The 26373-nt window shown below is 37.7% G+C and overlaps 1 protein-coding gene across 1 annotated transcript; it reads right to left on the reverse strand.

Annotated features, from left to right (window-relative positions):
- Positions 1 to 454: 454 nt before the first annotated feature.
- Positions 455 to 17289, reverse strand: plk5 (polo like kinase 5). Its single transcript, XM_002941122.5, has 15 exons — positions 17130 to 17289; positions 16439 to 16546; positions 16012 to 16128; positions 14719 to 14848; positions 12858 to 12945; positions 12682 to 12777; positions 9642 to 9840; positions 8966 to 9104; positions 8799 to 8875; positions 8023 to 8119; positions 7637 to 7717; positions 5651 to 5810; positions 5111 to 5240; positions 2705 to 2815; positions 455 to 1952 (listed from the first exon to the last, which is right to left on the reverse strand). The coding sequence occupies exons 1-15, from the start codon at positions 17232 to 17234 to the stop codon at positions 1761 to 1763; spliced, it is 1830 nt and encodes a 609-aa protein (XP_002941168.2). The 5' UTR covers positions 17235 to 17289; the 3' UTR covers positions 455 to 1760.
- Between the last annotated feature and the right edge of the window lie 9084 nt (positions 17290 to 26373).

Here is a 26373-nt window from a genome sequence, read left to right on the forward strand (position 1 = left end):
GTATGAGGTAGACAGTGATATTCTGAAACAGTTTGCAATTGGTCTTTATTTTTTATGTTTTTGTGGTTTTTCAGTTATTTAGCTTTTTGTTCACCAGCTTTCGTTTTGAATTTCAGCACTTTGGTTGCTAGTGTTTTATTTTTTCCTAGCAAACCAGGCAGTGGTTTGAATAGGAGACTATAATAAGTATTGTAGAGGGAATGAATATGAAGATAAGTAATAAATAAAAAATTGTAACCTCGCAGAGCAATAGTTTTTTTCCTGTTTCCTGACCCCCATTTGAAAGCAGGAAAAGTAAAAAAAGAAAGGCAAATAATTAAAAAAACTAAAAAGAATAAATAATGAAGACCAATTGCAAAATTGCTAAATAAAGGCCATTCTATAACATACTAAAAGTTAAAACGTAAACGTGAACCACAATTTCAAGCAGAACTGGCAAAAAACACAACAGTTCTTTAAAACTAAATGGACTCGATTTATTAGTGCAAAACCAAGAAACATGGAGGAGCCCTCGGCAGTGAGCAAGATTCCTTCTCAAGTTAGAAATAACCAAAAATACCTTTGTTTTTTAAATGTGCTTGTTTGCTTTCTGCGGGTCAAGCTTGGTTCAAAATATTGCTTTTTACTAGTAAATTTCTAAGCAACATTTCTATTTACTAGTAAATTTCTAATTCAGATTATATTTTCTATTAACAACTACAGATACCATAATAAAGATTTATTTTAAAATTTAGCAAATTCTCATAATTACAAACAATTTGTTTAAAAAAGAAAACTTGAATGGGCAAATCAGAAACCTGATTAAAAAATGCTAGTATTACTTTTACCATAAAAATCCAGTAAAACATCCCTAGTTGCAAAAGCCTTGTTGCAAACATATCTGGTAATGTTAGTATGCTCTTATATACCTCTAGAGTTACTGTCTATGTAATGGGAACTCATTTCTACAGCTAATGAAACAAAATACTGCCTAATTACAAGGTTGATTTAAAACAAAAAGTTATAAAATTAAAAATCCTTCATTTACAAATCTGCACATTCCTCTCCTAATAAAAGTTTAAGAAATGCTAACTCTTTTTAGTTTAGTCTCCACGGATTGTAAATAACTGTCACTTAAGGGAAGTGCATGTAACATTAGCTGGTATACAAAAGAAGCATGATGTATTTTAGTTCAGTGTTCATTTACAGATGCAGTAACACTTAAAATAGGTTTCTTTTATATGCATACCCTTGAATGTCACAACATACAGTAATACATGGATTTACTTGGGGCATCTTGGTTTACCAAACTTAGCTAGGATTCCATTCTCTCCAAGGGGCATCAGACACAAGTAAATACATTTGCTGTGTATATATCAGCAACGGGCTTGGCTGGTAGCTTTGAAACCAGATTCACAATTTTTGTAGCAAGTGTCCGAGCAGAACTACAAAATACAAGCCCTGGTATATCTTATCTACACGGTAAGGGCAACTCCTGTCATGCTACATTCACCTGCTGAGAATTGCTAGATCCAGCTGTTACATCACATCCTTGAGATCATGCTAATAGCTGCATGGCAATGGCCTGTATAATCGATAAAATAAATTACAACTGTCGGCACTTCCAGGCAAGGTGTTATATACATTCATGTATTACAGCAGGGATATACTCTCTACATTGCATACCAAGTGCAAGTCCCCAGAGGGATTTTTTGAAAGCATGGTTGACAATACAGTCAGTACTTGGTAATGTCCATTCTGCACAGTGGCATGGTGCCTTCTCAGGTCCTCTGCAGATGTTGCAGTAATTCAAGACCATATTGCATGCGCTGGGTTATCTGTGGAGGGCAGCCATTCTTCAGAAACTGCAGAGGTACTGTACAGCTTTGCCTTTCCTGGTCAATAAAGGTCAATAGGTAATTCTGCTCTGTCCTATTAAGGATTATCTTGGTGTGATCAAGGTAAAAATTCACCTGTGAACAAAGAACACTAATTAATCTAAGATATATCTTCTTCCATTGTTTTATTAGCAGTGTATAACATAAACTGATGGTGGATGTTTTAAAGAAAAAAGTTTTAGAAAATAATTATTCTTTGTTAAAGAGAATACTATATTAAGATGTTTTCTTTCCATGTTACTCTTTCCATGTTACACTTTTCAAATCCTTATGTTTTGAAGGCAAAACTATGACTTCTCATTGCTACTAAAAATAGATACACAAGGGTATCTGTACTTAGAGATGGCAAATCTGCACAAGAGCCTAAACGTGGCCATACAAGGTACAAAAGCAGCTGACGGACCGAGTTAGCAGCTTATCAGCCCGTGTATGGGGCCCTCAAATAGGCCTGCTTCACCAATATCTGTCTGAAATTTGGCCAGGTATCGATAGGGCAGGTCTGATTTTCCCATTGGATTAAGGTTTAGATCTGCACATTTATGTGGTCCTTGATCCAATGGCCTGCATAACAGCAATTATAGCATTGTTTATCCTGAGGGCCAAACAATCGGATCAACTGGATATTGCCCTCCTCAAGGTAGCCATATCTGGAAAAAGTTGGCTCGTTTAGCGACCTCCACAGATCTCGTTTCCTCTTTTTACCTAAAGTTGGCTGAAGAAATCTAATTATCAGCTATGTGTGACTGTAATAATGTATACATGTTAAGTGTTAAAAAAAAACTGCTGCATTTTAGAACCAATAATTCTTGAAGAGCTGTATTTGTTACCTGCAAGGTTCCATTGCTAAAAATCATTAGTAGTGCCTGATCAGTCTTCAGAAAGTGCATGAGACATAGAGTCCTGACAGTGAGAGTCGGTTCAGCCCTAACATCTCCACCCTGTAGACAGTAAACAGTACTAGTTTAGCAAGTATTTCTGCTATCATGTTTTTCAAAAATACCAACAATGCAACAATGTTAAACATTTGATACCATATAATTATTAATCTATTCACACCTAAGATTGGTAAAAAAGGGCGTGCTGTTGTACTGAATAAGTTAAATCAATAATGTAAATTATATCATTTGAACTTGGGGTGCAATGTTCTACATTCCTACATGTTAATATGTACTACTGGGAATGCCAGTTGTTTACATTACTGGCTATTAATGGGGAACTGAGACATTTAAAGACATTGTTAAAGGCATCTCATAAATCTTTATTCCCAGATTAGTGCTAACAGGACCATTTCTCTAAATGGAGAGAAGAATATTTAAAGGAGAAGGAAAGGTAAAAACTAAGTAAGCTTTATCAGAAAAGTGTAAATAAAGCCATAATCACTGAAAAGCTGCACTGAGTCCTCTATCAAAAGAAACACATGATTTCTTGTCACCTTTTTTGTAAACATGTTCTTCAGTATCTGACTTTCTCAGAAAAATCCTTCATTCTGGGGCCAGAGTATGCACAGCTCCCCCCTCCCATAAGAATTCATAAAACTCCCCGACCCCTAGGAATGTGTAATCTGAGCTATAACAGCTATAGCTGGAAGCAATGAAGACCAAGCTAAAATGGCAGCTGCTGTCTTAAACAGAGAAAGCTTCTAGGGCTCTTTACTCAGGTATGGTAAAGCTTTCTGCAGAATAAATTTAGTGTTCTAGGTGGCACTAATATGGTAAATCTAATGCCAAAATGACTTTCCTTCTCCTTTAAATGGGAATTATTGTGAAATAATATATAATCAATTTAATATTCTGCCTGTTTCTGAAATAATCAAGTTTATATTTGCTATCTTTCTCTCATCATCTCAGTAAAATTTAGCCTTTGGAGGGTGCTCCTTGTGCCCAGATGATGCAACAAAGTCTTTAAATGTCTCAGTATTCCCCAACACTTCTAGCTGCAGTTTGTCAGCTAAGCTTTTGCCATTTAGGAGTGTTGCTGAAGTGACACTTAATGTAGCCTTCCTAAATTTGTCTCAATTGAAACTGCATCACGGGGACGCAGCCACAAGGGTTTATTAAAGTATTTACTGTGGCAACTCCACACCAAGAGAATGTCACCTTCCAGGGTCCATGTTGCCAGCCCTCTGCTTATTATGCTAATTATAAAATACATGTATCACATTGCACAAATCAGGAGAATGCATAACATATCCTATCCCACATGGTAGGACAAAATAGAAGAACAGTGTGGCACAATTCTTTGTTTCTATTTACCTCCTGTCTGCTTCAAGTAAAACCTCCCTGCTCTGGACTATGCAGCATTAGAGTAGTGAGAGCAGTCAAAGTCTGGGCACCAAGTGCTTATTATTATTATTGTCATTTATTTATAAAGTGCAAACATATTCCACAGTTCTATATACAAGGTATGGGATCCCTTATCCGGAAACCCATTATCCAGTAAGCTCTGAATTACGGAAAGCCCATCTCCCATAGACTCCATTTTAATCAAATAATACAGAATTTTAAAACTGATTTCCTTTTTTTCTGTAGTAATAAAACGATAATTTGTAATTGATCCCAACTAAGATATAATTAATCCTTATTGGATGCAGAAAATCCTATTGGGTTTAATTAATGTTTTATTGATTTTTTAGTAAACTTAAGGTATGGAGATCTGAATTACGGAAAGACCCCTTATCCGGAATACCCTTAGTCCCAAACATTCTGGATAATGGGTCCTATACCTGTAATACAAAGTATACTGAACTTCCAATAACTGATATCAGAGGTAAAGAGGGCCAGAGGTACAAAGTAAGATTGTTGTTGAGCTATTTGCATTGTAGAGCTAGGAGTTTAACACAGCTGAATTTTACAGAACTTTTAAAGATAGCTTATCCACTGGAAGCTGTTACTGTCCTCTGATTGGTGCTGGTTGGCCTATACAATTTTGGGGCTCACTAGAGGTCAGTGGCCCCTTAACATGAGGGTCTCTGGTGGACTCATGGTGACACTGGCACCCACTCTCTCCAGACAGACTGTACTGTGTTTTATCCCAGCCCCATACTCCTTACCTAATGTTTCAGTTATGCCAATTTTGTGTTGAATATGGAAAAATAAGGGGGACCTGGAAGGTGAAGGCAAAACAAAGAAGACAGGAGAAAATCTACCTGACTATGCACAAGGAGCCTCACTGCTTTGCCTCACTGCTTTGCCTCACAACTAGTGCAGTTTATCATCACTGTATTTACAGCTAACCTCCATGATTTTTTCCTGCATGTATTCACAGAAGAACTGAAGAATTTTCATCTTTATATCCATCCGACACGGTGGACTCCACTCAGGGAATGTCACGTGTTCACTTGAGCTTGTCGAATAGCAAACTTTTCTTAAAGTGGGAAAAAAAAATTACAATTGACAAAAAAAAAAAAAACCCATGATCATGGAAAACAACAGATCTGTGAGAGAGTCACCTGATTAACAGAGCAAATTATCCACATACATGGATAACCTACAGGCTGACTGGTTGGGCCTCAATTGTGATTAACAGTCTAATGAACCCACATATATGCTGAATCAGGTCTACAGTTAATAACGTTTTATGTTTTTGGCTAATCAAATTTGGTGTGATGCATCAAAGGTTAACTATCCAAACTGATAATATGAAAGGCGCCTAACATACACACAATCATACAGTTCAGTCAAAATAATATGAAGAATCTGCGGCTGTATGATCAGCTTTATAACAAAGTATTCTCAGTTTGGCAAAGTGCTGTTTCAATTATTCCCATTACTTACTGTAAGTGTGGGTTAAGAGTAATGTGTGAACCATCATTAAAGAGTACTCCCACACAGTCATCAGACAACTGGTAACCAAAGCCATATTTGTTTGAATAATCCATCCACTTTGTCACCCAAAGGATAGGACATGTAACTTGATAATTAGGATCCAACAGACCTGATTGGTAGAAAGCATTACTGGTGTCAGTTACTGGAGGTATTCAATTACTGGAGGTATTCATGTATAAGAAAAATTAATTGCGTAACAAAGTAAGGTTAAATCAGCTGAATGTATAGTGAGATATCACTATGAATACTTTCAAAGCCATAAGGCAGGAATTGAGAGACTGCATTGTAAGGCTAATTTTTGCCCCATACATCACCCTGCGGCTAAACAAACCAACCAAATAATTATCAGAAAAGATGCATATTAAAGACTAGCCTGTAAAATTAGAATCGGCAGGTACACTGACTCCAAAAACTGTTAACACCTTCATATGAGCCTATAACTACTAAAACTAACACCAAAGGCAATGGCAAACAATAAGATTTATTGCCCATGGTTAAATCTTCACTCTCGTGGGGACAAATCTCCTAAAAATTATTTGCCATAGCATTAAATTGGGATCACTGCAAATAAAAGCAATGGCACAAAGTAAGATTTGTCACCTGCAGTTAAATCTGTTCTACTGCAGGCAACAAATCTCCCAAAAATTACTTGCCATAGCATAACATTAGGATAGCCACAAGTAAAACATATTACTCATGGCGATCTGGCTTAAATGCTGGAAAATGTGAAGGGAGGCAATTTCCCGCAATTAAGCTGGATCACCTCAAGTAAAATGTTTTACTTGCACAAATTCTAATGTTATACTACCTGCGGTAGTGCAGATCAAACTGCAAGTCTTGTCATATGCTATTAAAATACTGTATGTTACTCACATCAATCTGGCTTAAGCTGGTCATACACGCACCGATAATATCGTACGAAACCTTGTTTCGTACGATATTCGGTGCGTGTATGTCAAGTCGGCGAGTCGGCCGTTATCGCAGGAACCTGCTGATATCGGTCGACTCGCCGATCGGGCCAGTTAAAAGATTTTGATCGGGCGCCATAGAACGCACCTGACCAAAATCTGCCTTCAGCGCTGAATCGGCAGAAGGAGGTAGAAATCCTATCGTTTCTACCTCCTTATCTGCCGTTTCAGCCCTGAACGGTGTGTGGCTGATTGTACGATCTTGTGTGTGGCCACCTTTAATCATAGGAAATTGCCTCCCATCACTTTTTTTCTGTGATTAAGCCAGATAGCCGCAAGTAATATGATTTATTTGTGGTGAAGCTAATTTTTTTAAAAGTAATTTTTGAAATATTGTTGCCTGCAGTAGTGAAGAATTAACTGCAGATAAAAAAATCTTACTGTGTGCCATTGTAAGATTTGTAAATATGTTATTTAGAAATGATAAACCACAAGATAACTTTTTCTCACTGAACTGAATATGGCCCACAGTCAGATGTGTCCTTTTGTTCATATGTCTACATCTGTCAGTGTATTTCAATGTGGAAAAAAAAGTCCAAATTGATAGGTGAAACTGTAGTACAAGTAATAACACATTTATATTGCAATATGTTTTATACAGTAAACCACTATTGTTTTGTTGTTGCTCCTGAAGAAAAACATACAGATGTGAATGGCAAATGCAGTTATGCAAAGTCCCATGTTGCTATTTATCATGTTACCAAATAAAAACAGAGCTATTAAACAATGGCAATATTTCATAATCAATGCAGATTCCATACCCATCCATATTCTTAACAATCTGATATATTATTAATTATTATGCTTCAAAAGTAGGCTTAAATCAAGCATCTGATCAAGTATTTAAAGATAGAATACTGCATTGTAGGAATAAATAGCATCAGTAAAATATATCTCAATGGGTCTAACATGCCCTGCAAGAAACAGAAATACAATTTATGTAGGTGTCTTTAATTCTGATATTCACCTGGCATCATATTTTGTAGACACCTCTGCAGCATGACAGTCATGTCTTCCACCACTCTGTCGTCGGTCATATCAGTCTGTGCTACAAACAATGTAATGTAAATGTAAATATTTCTCACATTTTGGCATTCATACAGCTTAAAATGCAGGGTGAAAAACAAAAAAACAAGAACGCCATATTAACAATATATTTTTTCATAGTGCAAACCTATTTGATACCAAACTCAGGGCAACCACAGAAGTCCATTCAGCTAGAAGTTTAGTAGAAATTATGGATGTAATGGGATGAATATGAATGGCTCTTATTAAATATGTAAAGTGGTAAGCTCGTCTACAAAACACAAAGCTACATTTCTGAAATCATGCTGAAAGAAAAAAACAACCTACAGTGAGAAGGTGACATTCTTCTGGGACTCATACTTCCTTTCATTAGGACGATGAGGGACTCAGAACAAGATCTAAAAGAGTCTTCAGGCTCTTCACCCTGGGAATAGGCATAAAAAATGATTTTTTGAATATTTGGGATTTGCTTTTATTCAGCCAGAAAATCATTAGTGTTGGGCACTGATGTTGAGGATTAGGCCTGGCTTGCAGTGAGCATTCTAGTTCATCCCATGGGCATTTGGTTGAGTTGAGGTCAAGACACTATGCAGACCAGTTCCTACACTGCCATCTCAGCAAACCAATTCCGATTGACCTCACTTTGTGTTTGTTTGGGGGTTTTAGTGTGTTGAAACAGGCAAGGACCTTTCCCAAACTGTTACAACATAGTCGAAAGCCCAGAATTGTCAAGAATGCCCTAGCAATAACCTTAGAACACAGCCCAAACCATTTCTCTCCTCCACCAAATGTTACGGCTGGGCATCTGCAAAGTCCATACTCTTCTATCAGACTGCTAGATGCTGAAATATCATTTATCACTCCAGAGAAAGGATTCCCACAGCTCGGCTGTCTAATGGCAGTGACCTTTACACCACTCCAGTCGATGATTGGCATTACATATAGTGATGTTAGAATTGTTATCCTCTTGTGCTGACATTGCTTCTAGAGAAAGTTTGGAACTCAGTAGTAAGTGATCTGGCAGAGGACACCATTTTAGATGGCATCTTACTTTTGGCCAAAAATTTGTCTAGATACTTTTGGCAATGTAGTGTAGTACTTACCTTATTATTACCCAGGCGCGTATGGGTATTTATAGGCATGATGTTAGAGTTCCCATCCTCTCCACGGACTGAACAATCTGAAACAAATTTAAAACATATTCAAAACTGGTTGCTAAGACCTACTAGCCAGTGTCACCATTACTTGCAAGGGCATGGTCTGTATCTACCTGTGCAGAAAGGCTTCTGGAATACCCCTCTGTATAACACATTTGCAGCCTTTCTAAACAATCTGGTGAAGTGATTGGTAAAGGTGAAGTTTGGCGCTGTATGGCACATAGTTGACGACAACCTTTCTGGAGTAAAGCCCTGAAGACAAGAAAAGTGTTAAAGGCCAGTTTATGAAAATTCTGTGTTTTTCATACCAAGCCATAAGACTGGGTTCACATTTTACCTCTCTTAATGAATCATACTAGTGCCAAAAAAGATATCTGAATAGTTAGTCCAAATTGACACCTATATTACTATAGCTATTAAACATGCATGTATTAAGTGCCAACATATTCCACACTCCTATATACAGGCAGTGACTATGGCTCTACTCATTAGATCTTAACTTAACTATCTAATGTTTCAAGTTATTAAAACATTTCCTTGACTGTCAGGAAAATTTTCCTTCGTGATGATGAGAAAGTGATACTAACTGGAGGAAATATTGAACTGCTGGGTATCCCTGTGGATAAATCTGACAACCATTTTTATGCCATTTCATTTACAGCAGGAATTACAGTCCGTGATTTAAACACTACAAAGCCATCACCATAAATGCATATATGTTATGTGGCCACTGGCCAGTAGTTACTGTACAAATATTATAAACTACTGAAAACAATTGTTAACCTTTACCTTGGTAAGAAAATCATTAGCGAAAATCTCCTCCAAACATGGTCTGTTGTCTGGGCAGCTGGCAAGTAAAGAGATGATAAGTCTTCTAGCACTTAGAGAAATGAATGTGGGCACTGGGAAAAAACCTTCCCGAATGAAATAGTACATTTCTTTTTGTGAGCGAGCTCTAAATGGGGAGTAGCCAGTTAGCATTGTGTACCTGCAAGGAGAGGAAGAATCTCATACATCTATACATAACGAGAAAATCTTCTACTACTACTACAGAGAAATCTTTACTTGCAAATACTGACTATACTGTCACTTTTTTTGCATCTGTACTACAAGCAATGTGACTGATCAGCTTCTATTTCTGGAATATGGATTTTGTCTCTACCATCTGTCAAGTAATGTATAAACAACTGTATTCTATAGATAAATAATTACTATAAACAATATGCCATGGGCTTTTTTATGCTTATGTTTCAAAAGAGCTAAAGTCTGTTTAATGTCAGATTTCACAAATTCTGCACAGACATGTAGTTTGCAATCTCTAGGAATGCGGCAAACAAAATTCTCTGTGATGCATCTACCCATTTTAAATTCCCAAAAGAGAGTATAGGGTACAAAACTATCCTTCAAGCATGGAGGCATTTACTACAAATCAAATTTTTCTGACTTCTATTTTTTTACACTTCAAATAAACTTATTTCCACAAATCTCAGACATTTATCAAAAAATCTGAACTGAAAAAGCATGTATAGGAAAAAGTCATATTTTCGTATTGCTGCACAAAATCCAGGGTCAAAACCCCAAAACCCTCTAAAGATTTCAGGGAAGGGACATCTACTAATGACTTCTACATGATTTCAAAAGGTTTTAGATGGAGTATTATTGGAATCGGAATTGTTGCATAATAAATCTTGGAAGGGTCACAACTTTTTTTTTCTGCGACTTCTTAGCGTTTTAGCTCTTAGAGTTTGTAAATGGTTAGCCATAGTGTTAGCCAGGGATAGAACAGTGAATAAGCATAATAGTGCCAGCCTCATATATTAGATGGAGTGGAGCAAATGAAAAATGAAACACGCACTAGGAGCATGCAGTTAAATAGGATAGATAGCAAGTATAACTGGAGTCGGCCAAAGCAGGTTGGTAGGTAGTTTTTAGTGTAAGGAATACTAACAAAATAGTAATAGGTCCTTGGTGTTATAGTTCCTTGAAGTGCCCAAGAAAATAAATGTGTATTGCAGCTGATCAAACAGTACATACCCAATGAAGCATTCTGCTATAATGAGGAAGAAGAAAACCTGTATGTGCAATGTATGTACTATTTCTTATAAACATGTCAACTTCAAATAAAAGGTAGGGTTGTTTAGTTTATTGGAAATATACTATATTTAATTATATTTTTACAAATCATCTATCAGCTAATTACAAAGAGCTGTGTAATGATGTACAACAGCAATGTAAATAAAGCTGTCAATTTGGATACAGTATGGCATTAGACAAAGCAACTAATGCCCCCGAGGAGGGGGCATGAGTTGGGTCACTTAGTCTGTTTTTAGTGCCAGAGAATGTTCTGCTGGTAAGTTCTCTACCCATGCAACAAGCAATGGCATGTGCCTGGATAATAATTGTGGCTCTATTGCAGATATTTTATCAACATCACTTTCAAACCATAACAATAACTTCTGGCTTCACAAAATGCCTTGAGTGAAGTTAGGAAACATTAGTAACATGGTAAAATGCAAGAAGGGGTGTAATTACAAGGGTTATTGGGTTGTCCCACGGTACATTTAAAAAAAAAAAAAACAATGCCACATAAATATTTGTATGAAATTTTAAAAGGCAAAATGTTTAACTTGTGAGGCCAAGGGTGAGGCTGACTTGCAATGCTGGTGGCCTGAGTGGACTCCTGGTTTCCCATAAATGTCCCTTGGCAATTACAAAATATATTTTATTTTGTTTTTAGGATAAAATATTGCATTCCAATTGTTTTGGTTCTGATATATTTTTTTTCGTGGATTCAATGTAGAAATGCACACAGCACTAAAATTTGTAGATACAGGTATTGGACCTGTTATCCAGAAAGCTCAGAACCTGGGGTTTTCCGGATTTCGGATGTCCATACCTTATGTCTACTAAAAAAAATATTTAAACAGTAATTAAACCCAATAGGATTATTTTGCCTCCAATAGGGATTAATTATATCTTAGTTGGGATCAAGTACAATGTACTGTGTTATTATTACAGAGAAAAAGAAAATAATTAATTCACATTCATGAAAACGCAAGTTTGAATCCCGAATGGGATAAATTCGGATTAGATACGATAATTTCTTAAGATCGCAAATATCACGAATGCACTTACGAAAAAATCATATTAGTCACGATAATATCGTATTGGAGATCCGAAAGTCACAAAATTTCCGTATGCAAACGATCGTAAAATGCAGGAAAACCTTTCCGACTTTGATCCTTCAGTGCATGATTTTGGAAGCCTCCCATAGGACTCAATGGCAATCTGCAGTTCCAACCTGGCCCAACAAAAGTCACGATACCGAAGTTTGAATGAAGCCGAAACTTTCGTACTCGGCGCGACAATACGATTTTGTCGCATAAATTTTGTCGCAAAGTACGAAAAAGTTGAGAAAAATACGAAAAATATCGAAATGATCGAATGCGTTTTGCGAATCGTAGTGTTCGTGGGTTAGTAAATGTGCCCCATGGTGTTGTTTATGATAAGCATGCATGGCCTGGGTGAAATAATGATTAAAAACTCCTAGTCTAGGCAACATTCCCTATTGTAATTAACAGGTCATACTGAATACATAATCTCCCCTATTATTACACAAGTGAGGATATGCAATACAAGATAGGGTTACTGTATCTCCCAAATTAATATACATTTTTCTCCAGTGTGACAAATCATAATGTACCAAATTTATGGTAGAGATCCCTGGATAAATTTAGCACTGCTTCGCACATTCCTTCCATGGTTTCACAAATCTCTATACAACAACGTACTAACTTAGAAAATTGTATGGCCAAAGAGATCATCTCACATGATGCATCCAAGGGCCCAGATGTCCGACTTAAAGGAATGACCACTCTTGGCTAGGACTTCAGGGGACAGGTAGTTGGGAGTGCCACATATAACACTATAATGAAAACCACATCATTATTTACATTGTGCCCCAAAAACAAGACTCATCAGACATAAAATGAACTATTTGCTTACCCAGGTAATTTTTCACACTGCTCCACAGTTGTAGCTAATCCAAGATCCCCAATTTTCACAATCATATTTTTTGCAATAAAAAAGTTACCTACCAAAAAACAAAATCAATTGTAAATTTGATCATTAATGCATAGTTTGCTTTTGAAGGAAAGCAGATATAAAATTGTTAACAAAGACACATATTCCAAAACATGGTGCTTAGTGCAGCCATCAGAGGTCAAATTGGTTCTCTTAAGCTGGCCACACACGTGGCCATTTTCAGTCTTTCGTGCGACCGAAGATCGTTCCAACCCTCCACTGATGTTCAGGGCTGAATTGTCAGATATGGAGGTAGAAACAAAAGGATTTTATTATTATTATTAACATTTATTTATAAAGCACCAACATTTTTCTATCTCCTTCTGCCGATTCAGCCCCGAACATAAGATTTTGCTCGGGCGCCATCAAAATCTTCTAACCCGCCTGATCAGCAAGTCGACCGATATCAGCAGCCTCCTGTGATATTGATTGCCTCGCTAACTTGCCATACACGCACCGAATCGAAGTTTTGTACAATATTAGTGGTGCGTGTATGGCCAGCTTTAGGGAGCAGTAAAAAAAGTTGTAGCTTTAACTTGATTTCTTTGCTCTTGCAATTATGAGATAGCTACATCAGTGGTGGGACCTACTCCTAAGGGTGGGTGAGGGAGGTGATCCAAGTCACCATCACTGCTGACAATGTGGGGTAACACATACTTTACAGTGCAGTAAAGCACCAGTGTAATTATTTTTATAACTAATTAATAATAACTATTATATTTATAACTGGCCATAAGCTGTGGCTGCACCTCTTTACAGAGCAGTCTCCCCAGAAACTAACATGTATCACTGCCAAAATTCTAACAATGCAGGGCAAATTCCAAGATCTGTTGCAGCGCTAGGGCTGAGATAGGGAGAGATGGACAGAATCCTATTGGTGGAAGGAAAGATAATATATGGGTACTTGTATACCAAGGAATGCATGCAGAAAAAGTTGCTCTTGAGCACATTTTTCAACAACATTGCACTTTATGTAACATTCTTTTTTTACCAAGTTCTGGTCATTAACATGTCAGACTGCATATGCAAACTTGAAGTCCTTATGCAGACAGAAGAATGGAATGTTAGTAGAACAGCTCACACATAATCCTCTGCTGCTTCTGGCAGAGGCACTTACTCTATGAAACCATGTCTGAGTTTTATATTTTTAACTGTAAGTATAATTTCTAAAATGTCTTGCCGAGAGCACTCGGGGTAGAGGGTTCATGGAAGGGGTAACTATACTAAGGAACAGTCTGACACAAAACTGGCTGGATTTTGTTACCTGTGCTATGTTTATCAACAGGCAGTATATTCAGATTTCCTCTACACCATGTTAGTACTTCTTTTTTTAAATCCCTTTAAAAATATTAGAACACAGCAAATAGTTACATTAAAGGGGGCTATGGAAGTTCACTTGTTAGACATTACATGTCTAATACTAATACATGAATATATGAACTATATTACTAACAAGTATACAGATAAAGTATTTGTATTAGCCAAATGACTATACGGATCACTTAAATTTAGGAAAGCATCTGGATTAAACAAATGTATTAGTCTGATCGTAAGAACTGTTACACAATTTATCAGCATGCAGGTCCTCAGAGAGGTGGAATCCCACTTCTGTTAACCAATGGCATGCTATAACATTTGATTCATTTTCCTGTAACTTATGACAAGATAACAACTGCAATAACAGTCATCCAACTATTGCTTTAGTGGCACCCAGAACAGTAGAGTTCCCACAGTTTGGAAAGCTTTGGTCTGTAGAGAAAATAGTACCAAACATGTCACTCACTAAGCTTTAGGTCCCTGTGAATAATTCCTTGTTGGTGCAAACACAGTATCCCTTGCAGTATCTGCTTCATGTAGTATCGGACTTCTGGCTCTGTGAGAAGCTTTCGCACTCTCAGGATATGAGCTAGAGACTGAAGAAAAATGAAGTGAGTTATAGAAATGAATATATGAAATAAATATTAGCCTCATTAAATAGGATGTCCGCCACATACTATTTTTAAATTTAATTGCAACTGAAAGAAGTATCTGTCCATTGCTATTGACTTTCAATTTTCCAACCAAGATTCCAGTTCCCACAATGCCTTGTACACTCCTGTTATTCACCTTCTTAACAGGTCTGGTAATAGACTCTAATTTTGGTAATTAGAGTCTTGAGAAAAACTATTCAATGATACAATGAACTGTAAGAGAAATACAAAAATACTGTGTTCAATAGCAATTACATATACAAATTATTTTACAATTGTTGACTTTTTAAAATGACTATACTGAAATTTACTTAAAATGAAATTTTCTTTCATTATGCAAAAACAGTTTTTGGGTGGAGGGACAGATAGATAGTTAGACATATAGATAGATAGATGATAGCTAGACAGACAGACAGAGATAGATAGTTAGACAGACAGACAGACAGAGATAGATAGTTAGACAGACAGACAGAGACAGACAGATGATAGATAGATAGATAGATAGATAGATAGATAGATAGATAGATAGATAGACGCACAGACAGACAGACAGTCAGACCACACTGTTGTATATCTGGTCACCTTTTTTGTTATCTACGTTTAGATAGCATACACATATATATACTCAAAACAAATTGTTTGGCATCAAATGTTAGCCAATCAAAAGTATGAAAAAACAAACTAAATGCAAACAGACAGGGAAGGGGGGTTCTGTGCTGCAATAGCTATACTCAGGTTGATGCATTCTTCCAAAGAAGAAAGTAGGCAGCCAAAAACTCGAATCCCAGGTAAGAGGATCTTGTAAATTAAAAAATAGTTTCAATATATCTTTAAATAGCTTTTGAAATAAAGAAATATGAGTCTTAGCAGCACTACACCTTATCTTTATATAGGTGGCACTATAGCTTTCAGCTGTATGACTGTCCTTAACTCATTTATGTAAAATGCTTGCCGTGAATAACTCTTATGGTTTCACAACTAACGACTCAAGACTCCCTTAAATGTTACTAATCCTTTTTTAGCAAAAATGAATATTAATGTAGGCTGGAAGCTACTCTATCTAATGCTAGTCAGGTATCTACAGTAAGAAGACTGAATGTACAAACCTTGTGCCTGCAGTACTCCAGAACCATATACATGTATTTCTGGTCCTCAAAATGGTGGTAAAAACGAACAATGTTTTTATGTTTCAGATTACAGTGAAGTTCAATCTCGTTCTCAACCTTTTTAAAATATAAAAACATAGTTACAGATACATAAGACATGTGCACAGGGAAGAGCATGAGCAGCTTATTACATTGGATGGAGTGTATTTGAGGGAGCACTAACTACAAACAGCCTTTTTTATTGGATGCTGTTAATTAAGGTGCAAATTAGTAATGTTCATACATAGTCTTGTTTCACAGATACTTCAGGTTTTGTATATATGTCACATGAACTGTTTTTACACTAGATCCAAAATGACACATGGCCAGTCTCATTGTGATGATGATGATGGTTAAAGGCAAATATATGTGTTGTTTTTGGCCTCACCCCTCCTCTGTAGAATTTGTGAATCTTCCTCGTGTGCGAGATCATCTTCACAGCAAACACTTGCCTGCTGGACGCATCTGTGAATTTGTAGCACCTGCCAAATGCACCCTAGGTTGGGAGACATAAAATAACAGGAGATGACACACACTTCATTAATGCTTTTGTAGGGTGCAGCCTGACAGCAGCCTCATCTGGAGAAACGGTGACTGATTTCACAAACATGATTTCTGCTACCTATTTCATGCCAGAGCCTGACAAGCTGCTGAGCAATGTAGTTATTTACATTTCTCTCTAATTAATCATGTTACAGAGGCTTGAGCATGACACACGTTAAATCTAACACAACAACATGCAGGTTTGTTTTTATCAGTTAAATACAAGACTGTATTTCTTTTAAAACATATTAGATGCCTTGTTTTTTTTTATTTTTTTACTACTTCTGGCTTCCCATCTCTGAACCACAACTCTAAAGGCTTTGTATGTTTCATATCAGCAACCACTACCCTGTCCTGGATAAACTGCACATTTATCATAATTACTCATATTTATGGTTAATGGCAGTAATTGCAGTATTCACCCATTCTACCTACATACAGTACCTCTTCTAAAAATCGCCATTTAAACAATTCTAAAGCTGGTATAGGTTACTAATACAGAAGCGGTGTTCTGTTGATTTATCTGACGTTATTACCTTTCCAAGAAGCTTGCCTCTCCTGTACATTCTCCCTGATTTTGTATCTTGTATGTAAAAGCTAAGATTTTGCCCATCTCTGTACTGGCTGCCTGTGCTCTCCATGTCCTGACCTTCTCCAGCCAAGCAACCCACTCCAAAGTTTCCTTGGCAGAAGCAGAGGTCTAGCGTCCTGGGATCAAGGCTGTCTAGCGAGCGCTGCTCCTATTGGAGGAAACTCCCAGTGACAGCAAATACAGCCAATAGAAGGAGACAGGGGAGGGGGCTGTCCATAAGAGAGCGCAATGACAGGAATGTAGGAAAAGGGACGTATGAAAATATCGTAGTTTTTAGGGCTCTTTTCATTTGTGTTAGCGGCTGGGCATGGGCTTCCCCTGTTCCCTTCAGGAAAAGGATATGCGAGAGACAGAACGGGAAGGAGGTCCTTGATTTGATTATGAGCTAAATTTAGTAAACGCAACACATACGTGTGTCTTTGTAGAGGGTAATATATCGCCTACTTGAATTTTTAAAGACTATTAGGAGTCACCCTTCAATGACGGTATAAAAGCCCTGTGTTCCTGCCCGAAAGCATTTATAAATGACACCGAATGCTGAGGCGACTTTCTATAGCAGTTTACATTTTAGTATGAGTGTGAGGAGGGGTACCCTGTCCCATTGAATCTGCAGGTGGCACTAAACTGAGTGAGCTGTATGTATGTATATCTTTATTTATAAAGCGCTACTTATGTACGCAGCGCTGTACAGTAGAATACATTAATACAGACAGGGGGTTAAAGATAATGGATAAATACAAAGTACAACAATAAATACAAGGTACAGTTGCAATAAGAGTCAGAAACAAGATGAACGAGGTCCCTGCCCCGTAGAGCTTACAATCTATATGGGAGGGGTAACTAACAGACACAAATGTAAGGAGCATTATAGTGTCAGCTAGTAATATGAACCCAGCATCAGCCAGATGAGTCTTGGGCTAATAGCATTTGGGCAGTTTTTGGTCTGTCTGCCCCATAAGTGCATTTTACAATTGTATCTATTTACTTTTATATACACAACTGACTAATTTAAGCAGAATTCAAATCAGCCCCATCATATGCTAGCATCTGACCCCAGCAGTGGTGGTTAAAACACCCCCCTCTGCCATTAAACTTTACCAGAACTTGACCAGTAATAATGTCATGGGAAAATATGTTATTTTTAAAACACCTCAGTTAATAGAGCTCAAGCAGAATCCGGCATTGAAATCTGTTTTTCAAAAACCCAAACAGATTTTTTTATATTTAATTTTGAAATTCCACACAGGGCTAGCCATATTCTTCATTTCCCCAGGGTGCCACAGCCATGTGACTTGTGCTCTGATAAACTTCAGTCACACTTTACGGCTGAGCTGCAAGTTATAGTGATATCACCCCCCTCCCTTTTCCCCCCAGCAGTCGATCAGCAGAAAAATACGGAGGTAGCAAGATAGCAGCTTCCAGTGCATATCAGAATAGCACTCAATAGTAAGAAATCCAAGTCCAGCTTGGGACTCCTTCAGTTACATGGGAGTAGGAGAAACAATAGGTTATCTGAAAGCAGTTCTAATGTGTAGCTCAGACTCAGGCACAATGCACTGAGAAGGCGCCTACACACCAATATTACAACTAAAAAAATACTTTTGTTGGTTCAAGAATAACATTTTAAATGGTAGAGTGAATTATTTGTTAAGTAAACAGCGTAATTTAGAATTAAAATGTATACCATAAAAATAATGACAGTATCCCTTTAACTCCTTGCCCAATTCCAGCAGTACTCAGGGAGTTAATGGCTAAGGTAGCTTAAAGAATAGCAGTAGTAAAAGTTTTGACAGTCAGCATAATATTTTGCTCCTTTGTGTACTTGTAGTAAATATAACCCAAGTGTCAGTATTGGGGCAGAGGTGAATAAAGTTGACTGGGGAATTCTCAAAATAAATCAAGAGACACACATTATGTAAAATCACTAGTAGTTAATGTGATGAATTATGCAAAAAGCAGGCACAAGTCTGGTAAAACTATTACAGCATATGCAGCAACTAGATATTAAAGGAAAAGGAAAGGTAAAAACTAAGTAAGCTTTATCAGCCATAAGCACTTACAGAAACGCTGCACCGAGTCCTCTGTCAAAAGATTTGTTGTCTCTTTGTTTTCCTGTGCCAAAGACACGCAGCTCTCTCCCCTCTCCTGCTCCCCCCTCCCTCAAGAATGCTAAGAACTTTCTCCCCCCCCTTAGGAATGTGGATCTGAGCCAATCAGCAGGAAGCTGACTTATAGTCTTACTAACTGAGCATGTACACCGGTCTTGGCCTTGGTGCAGGAGCAAAGCATTATGGGAACTTTCTTTACAGAGCTCAGCGGGGTTTTTTTTCCTATGAGGCTTCTGATCATCTGAGTGGGAGAAATATGGGGAGACTTAAGGGCACTATTGAGAGGACTGAAGGTATGCCTGCAGCTTGAGATTAACTCTTTATTAGCCGTTCCTTCTCCTTTAAGTTTCAGATCCCAGTGGCGGAATCACTGGGGGTGCCAAAATGTTAGGGACCTGCCAGTTATTGTATTCACCTACCTAATACCTTGGGCTGGTGCTCCTGTTAGCCTGCATTCTGAAGGTCAATGATTGTTTGCAGAGTAGGGTTGTTTCTCACTGAGATTAGCCTCAACAATAAACAAATCAAACAGCCCCACTCTGTTTCCCTGCCCTTCGGAAGGCAGAGGAGCACTGATCATTTTCTTACTACTCTGGCTGGCCAGCCATGAAAGGATTCATGTGCAGAGCTTCAGGAGCTGCACAGAATCTAATTGACTCTAACTGAAGTACATTACAAATATGTTTATTTTAAGGTTTACAAACAGTGCATTATTTTTTTTGCGTTTACGTCCACTTTAACCACTAAAGGAGAGACATTTAAAATCTGGGATTTTTCTGTTATACCTTTTTCAGACTCTTTCCTTCTGTAATAAGTTCACAACTTTTTTTAGGACACTCTGCTGAGAAACGGCCCTTGCCTCTGCAATAAATGCAAAGACACAGGGTTCTGCCCTGCTTCTTTTCCTCAAAGGAAACAGGAACCCTGTCTGCTTCCTCTCCTAAAGCTGGATTAAGTGGGATCTCACTACTGGTTAACCCAGGACCATATTTGTGGCAAGGCCACAAAGGCCTGGGCCTAGGGTGGCACAAATTGAGGTGCAGCATGCCGCCCAGCCGAACAAGTTGCTTACACCTGAAACATTGCAGAACCAATGTGCCCCCTGTGCTTCGGGTTTAAGTCAACATGCGCACAATCCTGGGGGTGAGGCGTGGGGGCAGTAAAGGGTGCTTCTGGGCACATGGAACAGAAATCTGGCCCTGGTTGGGAAGGGACAACTTTAGTTCTTTAGTGGCAATGGTACCTGTAGCTGCAGAGGTAGCATTACTCTGTGTCATACGGCTATGAAGCTGCTGCACAAGCGTTTGTGGATTAGACATGACTTGAGCCATAGATGCAAACTGCTGGGTTAAATCTGCAATGGCTTGGTTTGCCTCAGTGGGATCCATTTTGTGGGCCAGTTTAAAATGTTACAAGTTATGCAGCAATTAGTTACAGATCCCAGTGGTTGAGGCAGCAATTGGCTTACAATGCCAATCTCAAGTTTAATAAGCAAATTAAAAGCAAAAAAAATCCTCTGCAATACTCCATTAACAGTGGTCCACCTAAAAAATGTTCCATGTACCACTACTCTGTGTAATCTATCTTTCAGTCGGTTCTTTATCCAAGTATAAATATTATGTTCCAGGCCAGTTTTCCTTAATTTTATCAGTACCCTTATTTGTGGTTCTTTATCATATGATTTAGCAAAATCTAAATAGATTACATCCGCTGCCACCTCATTGTCTAGGCTTCTCCTCATAGAAGACAACTTAATTTATCTGGTAGAATTAATTTTGTGTAAAATGATGGCAACAGCTGGTGTAGAAGCATGCGTTCACCTTTATAATGCCTTATAATATATATATATTATATATATAATATAAAGTTTATATTGTCATCTGTATTCATAGTCCAAATATGAATTTCATTGTACCAGTTCTTAGCTTTTCCAGTTACATTATAATTTGTTGTTGTGAGTCCTAGTTGGCTTTTTGATATGCCACAGCCCCACCAACCTTCTTTCCTGTCTTGTTTTCAAAGCAGGATGAGGGGTTCGCAAGTGATGTTGCACTCTTTGCTATAGAGGGTTAAATATCTCCTGATATGGAGTATTAGTGTATTTATAAATGGAACTAAGAAAAATGTGTGTGAATGAAACAAGTACATCTTTCATGGCATGTAAACTATTACAACTATATTTACATACAATGTGCAATACCATTGCTTTAGCAGCAGAGGGCAACATATATATTTAGATATTTGTCTAAAATGCACGATTGAAAAAATGAGGCAGTATAATTAAAAAAAAAACAGAAATTGGGGTAAAAAATATGCTGTCTTACGTTATCCAAAATTGTAATTCTTTTGTTTTTTTAAAATGGCACAGATACTGTACGTATGGCATGTAAAATAATCAATAGTTTTTAGCGTGCAAAATAATTGCATTAATAATACTTGTTCTTTTTTTTGAAAGGTGTATTTTATTAACTTTTCATACAAACAAAACACAAAATATCACATTTAACAATGCAATGAGGAAGACGCATTAGTCTTTCTTTTCCAGGTCTACCTTAAGGATTTGTTACCAATACTGAGTGGGTAGGTATGACATTACAGAGTGTGTAGCTGGCAGTAATTCCCGCATCTTGGATCCATCACCCTACTGAACTTGTGTATCCAGGGCGTGGGAGAACAGGTTGGGAGGACGTTGGGGGGCTTATTATGTAACTGGGATCAGGATCGTTCAGTTACCCTCTAGATCACACCAAGGGCCCCAGACTTTGTCAAATTTGTCAGGTGCGCCCCTAATTTCGTACGTGAGTTTATACATAGGGGCAACCACATTCACTAAATTCTTCCAGGCTGTAATGGTGGGCAGGGTAGGGCCCATCCAATGCATAGCGACTGTTTTTTTTGCATAGAACAATAATATTCTGTAGCGTATCCGGGAGCTGTTTTGGGCAATTATGTTGTCTAGGACTCCTAGCAAGCAGGTTTCAGGTGCAGTCACATTGGGGAAGGCTAGGTTGTTTGATAGGTATTTAGTGACTGCTGACCAGAACTTAGCGATGTGGGGGCATGACCAGATCATATGAAAGAAGTTAGCAGGGCTTGCTGCACATCTCGGGCACTGATCTGTTGGGGTACGGCCCATCTGGCGCAGCCTTAATGGTGTGATATAGAGGTGATGAAAGGTTTTATACTGTATTAATCTGTCTTTAGTAGATATGAGACAGTTATACATAGAGTCTGTTGCCTCTTCCCAGTCATCTTGGGTGAGTGCTGGTATTTGGGAGGTCCACCATATTTGTGCGGAATTAAAGGGTTTGGGGCCTACTGAAAGTAAGTTTTGGTATAGATTTGAGGTGAGCTTTGCTGAGTTGTTAGAATGAAGGATTACCTCCACTGTTAATGAAGTGAGCTGTGGGGTGAGAGTGCCAAATTGGTCCCTGAACGCTGACCGCAGTTGCAGATATTTGTAAAAAGGGAGAGCAGGTTGTTGAGCTTTCTCTCGGATCTGTGCGTATGTTGGGAAGGTTGAGTGTTCTGTTAGATCTAATAATACTTGTTCTTACATGCTCAGGGAGCATGGCTTTGGAGAGGTACTAGAGTTGTTGATGAACATTCACACAGCTCCCTGGCATATTCTGTGGTTAAGGTAACACACTGGTCATGTGAGAAGTCTGACCTGCATATCATCACTAATAAAACAGCTAAAATAAGCTGATTTTTAAACCTATTGTTTCAGTTTGGGGGATACCTTTTCAGCAAAAATTGATAAGATAACTTGATCAGGGGTGTTGCACCCCAATCTTTACTATTGTCCCAAATTCTCACATCATGATGCATCACTCTCATAGCTAGGCATATATTCTATAGGGACAGTCTGCTTGAAAAATGTTTTCCCTAACTCCATCTATAGTGAGCACTCAGTGCTGATCTGCATGGGGGGGTCACAAGTGTTCCTAGAATGAGCACTAAGGGGTATCCTCTTGTACACTTTAGTGTACTCGCCTTTGGGCCCACAGGGGTCAAGAATGATCCCTTTTATTTATTGCAGTCATTAGCAGACACCACTTACAAAAGCTCTCTTTCAGGGGTGATCAGGGTCTCCTGCATTAAAGTGGAGTCAAAAAAAGAATACAGAAGGTCATTCAATGTAATGCAATTTTGCCAGGGAAATATATTACTATGTTTTAATTGTAAGCTCTGTAGGGCAGGGACTTCCTCCCTATTGTATCCCTCCACGTGGCACTAAATCACTATATATTTATACTTATTTACTTACCATTATTAATTATGATGTTGTTTTCCCTGTCTGTACTTTTATATAGTGTAAAATAGTTCATATCCTAGTAGTGCTTTATAAATAAAGTTATATAGTGGGAGAAATTGCTTTTTCTTTCACTGTCCCTATAGGGTTCATAAAAAAATCTGCTTATTACTACTACCATTACAGAAACAATCTCTAGAAGGAAATAAAATTGATATTATCAGTGTCTGGGGTAGTGATGTTGGTGGACCAATAACTTTTAGTATTCTGCAAGGCACTGTACACAATAGCCATAAGGCTCTAATATTCTATTCTGACCTTAGAGGTTTTCTCTCTTTATGAGCTTTTTCATTTAATGAATCTACCATTTTCCCCTAATGAGTATTTTCACTATTTGATTTGATTTGATTAATGAATCTTTATATATTCAATGAACTTACTCAAGGAACTCTATTTACTCTTAAAATACTAGAGTATTATCTGTAGTATATGTATTTTAGGGGGTGTCAGAAATCTACTTGATTTTTTTCAAGCTTCTCTCAAAACAAAAACTGTAGTACCGTGTTAGCCAGTGTCAAAAATAATAAAAAAAAAAAACACAAATACAAGAGTATTGTAGAAATGATACCTATTTTGGCTAACCATACAAATACATTGCAAGCTTTCAGAGCTCTAAGGCCCCTTCGTCAGGCAAAATACTAATTAAAACTGGAATGGCACAACATATATACAGTTAGATCAGTGAGAAGTGTTCACGAGCAATAAAATAATTTAAAAATAATTTAATTTAAAATAAAAGTTACAGATAGATAGGGATAACTTGTGAAGATAATAAAACTATTATCCAGGGGTCTGGATTCAGTCAAGTCAGATAGTGTGACATGAAACCTGACCCCAAATTAAGGCCCTGTCTTAATGTGTTGAATAACTCCATACATTTCAATTCATAGATCTTCCTTTCTTGATCAGTTTCAAAGTTCCCTTTTAGAAGTAACATGTCCTGAAGCCTGTGGTCCTAATTGCAGAAGTATTGTCCCAGTGGTGTATCACACGCTTTGGTCTTGATCTTATGTCTTTTTGCCCTGTTTCTCCAATGTACATTCCTCCTGTAGAGCACTTAGTACATATGATCATGTACACCACGTTGGAGGAAGCAAATGAATAGCAGTTCCGAATGGTGTAGACTTTTTGTGTATACGGTATTGCAATTTTATCTTTGTACAGGATGTATTTGCAAGTCTCACATCTTTTGCTGTTGCAGGGAAATGTACCTGCTTTAGTTGTTTGGGGAAGAGCACTTTTAACAATCATTTTCCTCAGACTGGAAGGTTGTCTATAGGACAGAAGAGGTAGTTCAGGGAATATCTCCTTTAGTCTGGTATCTCTATGGAGCATGGGCTGCAGGTCCCTGGCCATTTTTCTTATAATGTTCAGCAGTGGGTTGTAAGGTTGTAAATTTGATATTTGATAGAAGTGTTGTGCTTTATCCACATAATCATTTGGATGAACTGTCGAAACTATTGGGATTTTTTAGAAACTTGATATTTCATGAAATTTTGTATGCACTTTTACTATTTTCTTATTGTACTGAAATTATTTATATAATTTTTTCCAAATATCTACTTAATTGCTTCACGGAAAATTTTGTTGTGAGGGGCCCTGTGATTTCTGATGGTGGCCCTGCGGAAACCCTTCTGAAAACCAGGCTGTCCGGGTCAAAACCAGACAGATGGCAACCCTAATAGGATTTTAAAAACTCATTTCATAAACTTGAGAAATATGAATATCTGAATATTTGAGAAATATATTTAATTGAAAATGAATATTTCAATTAATAATGGCAAATCTGCTGCCTACTATCTGAACCAAGAATGAAATATTTTGGTGCATAGCTCCAAAAAGTACAGACCTGTTTGTGACAAAGAAATGTAGAAGGAATAGAAGAATCAGTCAGTTTTTCCTAAGTGAAAATGTAAATTAAGATGCCCCATAACAGCACATGAATTAAGAGGAGTCTCAGAAATGCTATCTAAGGGGCTGATTTACTAATACACGAACGTCCGAAAAGCGTCCGAATGCGTTTTTTTCGTAATGATCTGTATTTTGCGTTTTTTTCATCGCCGTTGCGACTTTTCCGTAAATTGTCACAACTTTTTCGTAGCCGTTATGACTTGCGCAAATTGTTGCGACTTTTTCGTAGCCGCCGCAAAAAAATCGGAAAGGTTTGCCCGCCGTTTACTAGCACTCAATACGAAAAAGTCGCGACAATTTGCGCAAGTCGTAACGGCTACGAAAAAGTTGCAACAATTCGCGCAAGATGTAACGGCTACGAAAAAGTTGTGACAATCCGCGCAAGTCGTAACGGCTACGAAAAGTCGTGGCAATTCACGAAAAAATCCGATTTTTTTTCCATTCGGGATTCGGATTCGTGGATTAGTAAATCAGCCCCTATGTGTCTGTATGCAGGGCCAAATAAACAATATTTAAATCTAGTGGTTGGATAACTTGCAGGTTTGTGCGTCTTAAATTAATAGTAAGGAAAAGTAGACATTTTTAAAAACAACATTTATTACAATATTTGACGGCTGATTTATGAATGTCTGTGTCAAAATACCCTGTTTTTTAACAGCACCTTGTACTTGATCCCAACTAATAATCCCTATTGGAGGCAAAACAATCTTTTGTGGTTTATTTAACATTTAAATACTCATTTAGTAGACTTAAGGTACATTAACCACAATTACGGAAAGATCCCTTATAAGGAATACCCCATGTCCCAAGTATTCTGGATAACAGGTCCCATACCTGTGTTTTTTGAATAAGGG

Source organism: Xenopus tropicalis, chromosome 1 (genome assembly GCF_000004195.4).
Source record: "Xenopus tropicalis strain Nigerian chromosome 1, UCB_Xtro_10.0, whole genome shotgun sequence".
NCBI classification, from domain to species: domain Eukaryota; kingdom Metazoa; phylum Chordata; class Amphibia; order Anura; family Pipidae; genus Xenopus; species Xenopus tropicalis.

Bases quoted from the DNA above. Each gene is read 5' to 3' on its own strand.
- plk5 (XM_002941122.5), bottom strand. From the start codon at position 17,234: ATGGAGAGCACAGGCAGCCAGTACAGAGATGGGCAAAATCTTAGCTTT. The intron at 16,129-16,438 runs GTGAGGCCAAAA...TATTTTAAAAAG, and splicing joins ACAAATTCTACAGAGGAGGG to GTTGAGAACGAGATTGAACT. The intron at 14,849-16,011 runs GTTTGTACATTC...ATTTTTCTTCAG, and splicing joins TGGAGTACTGCAGGCACAAG to TCTCTAGCTCATATCCTGAG.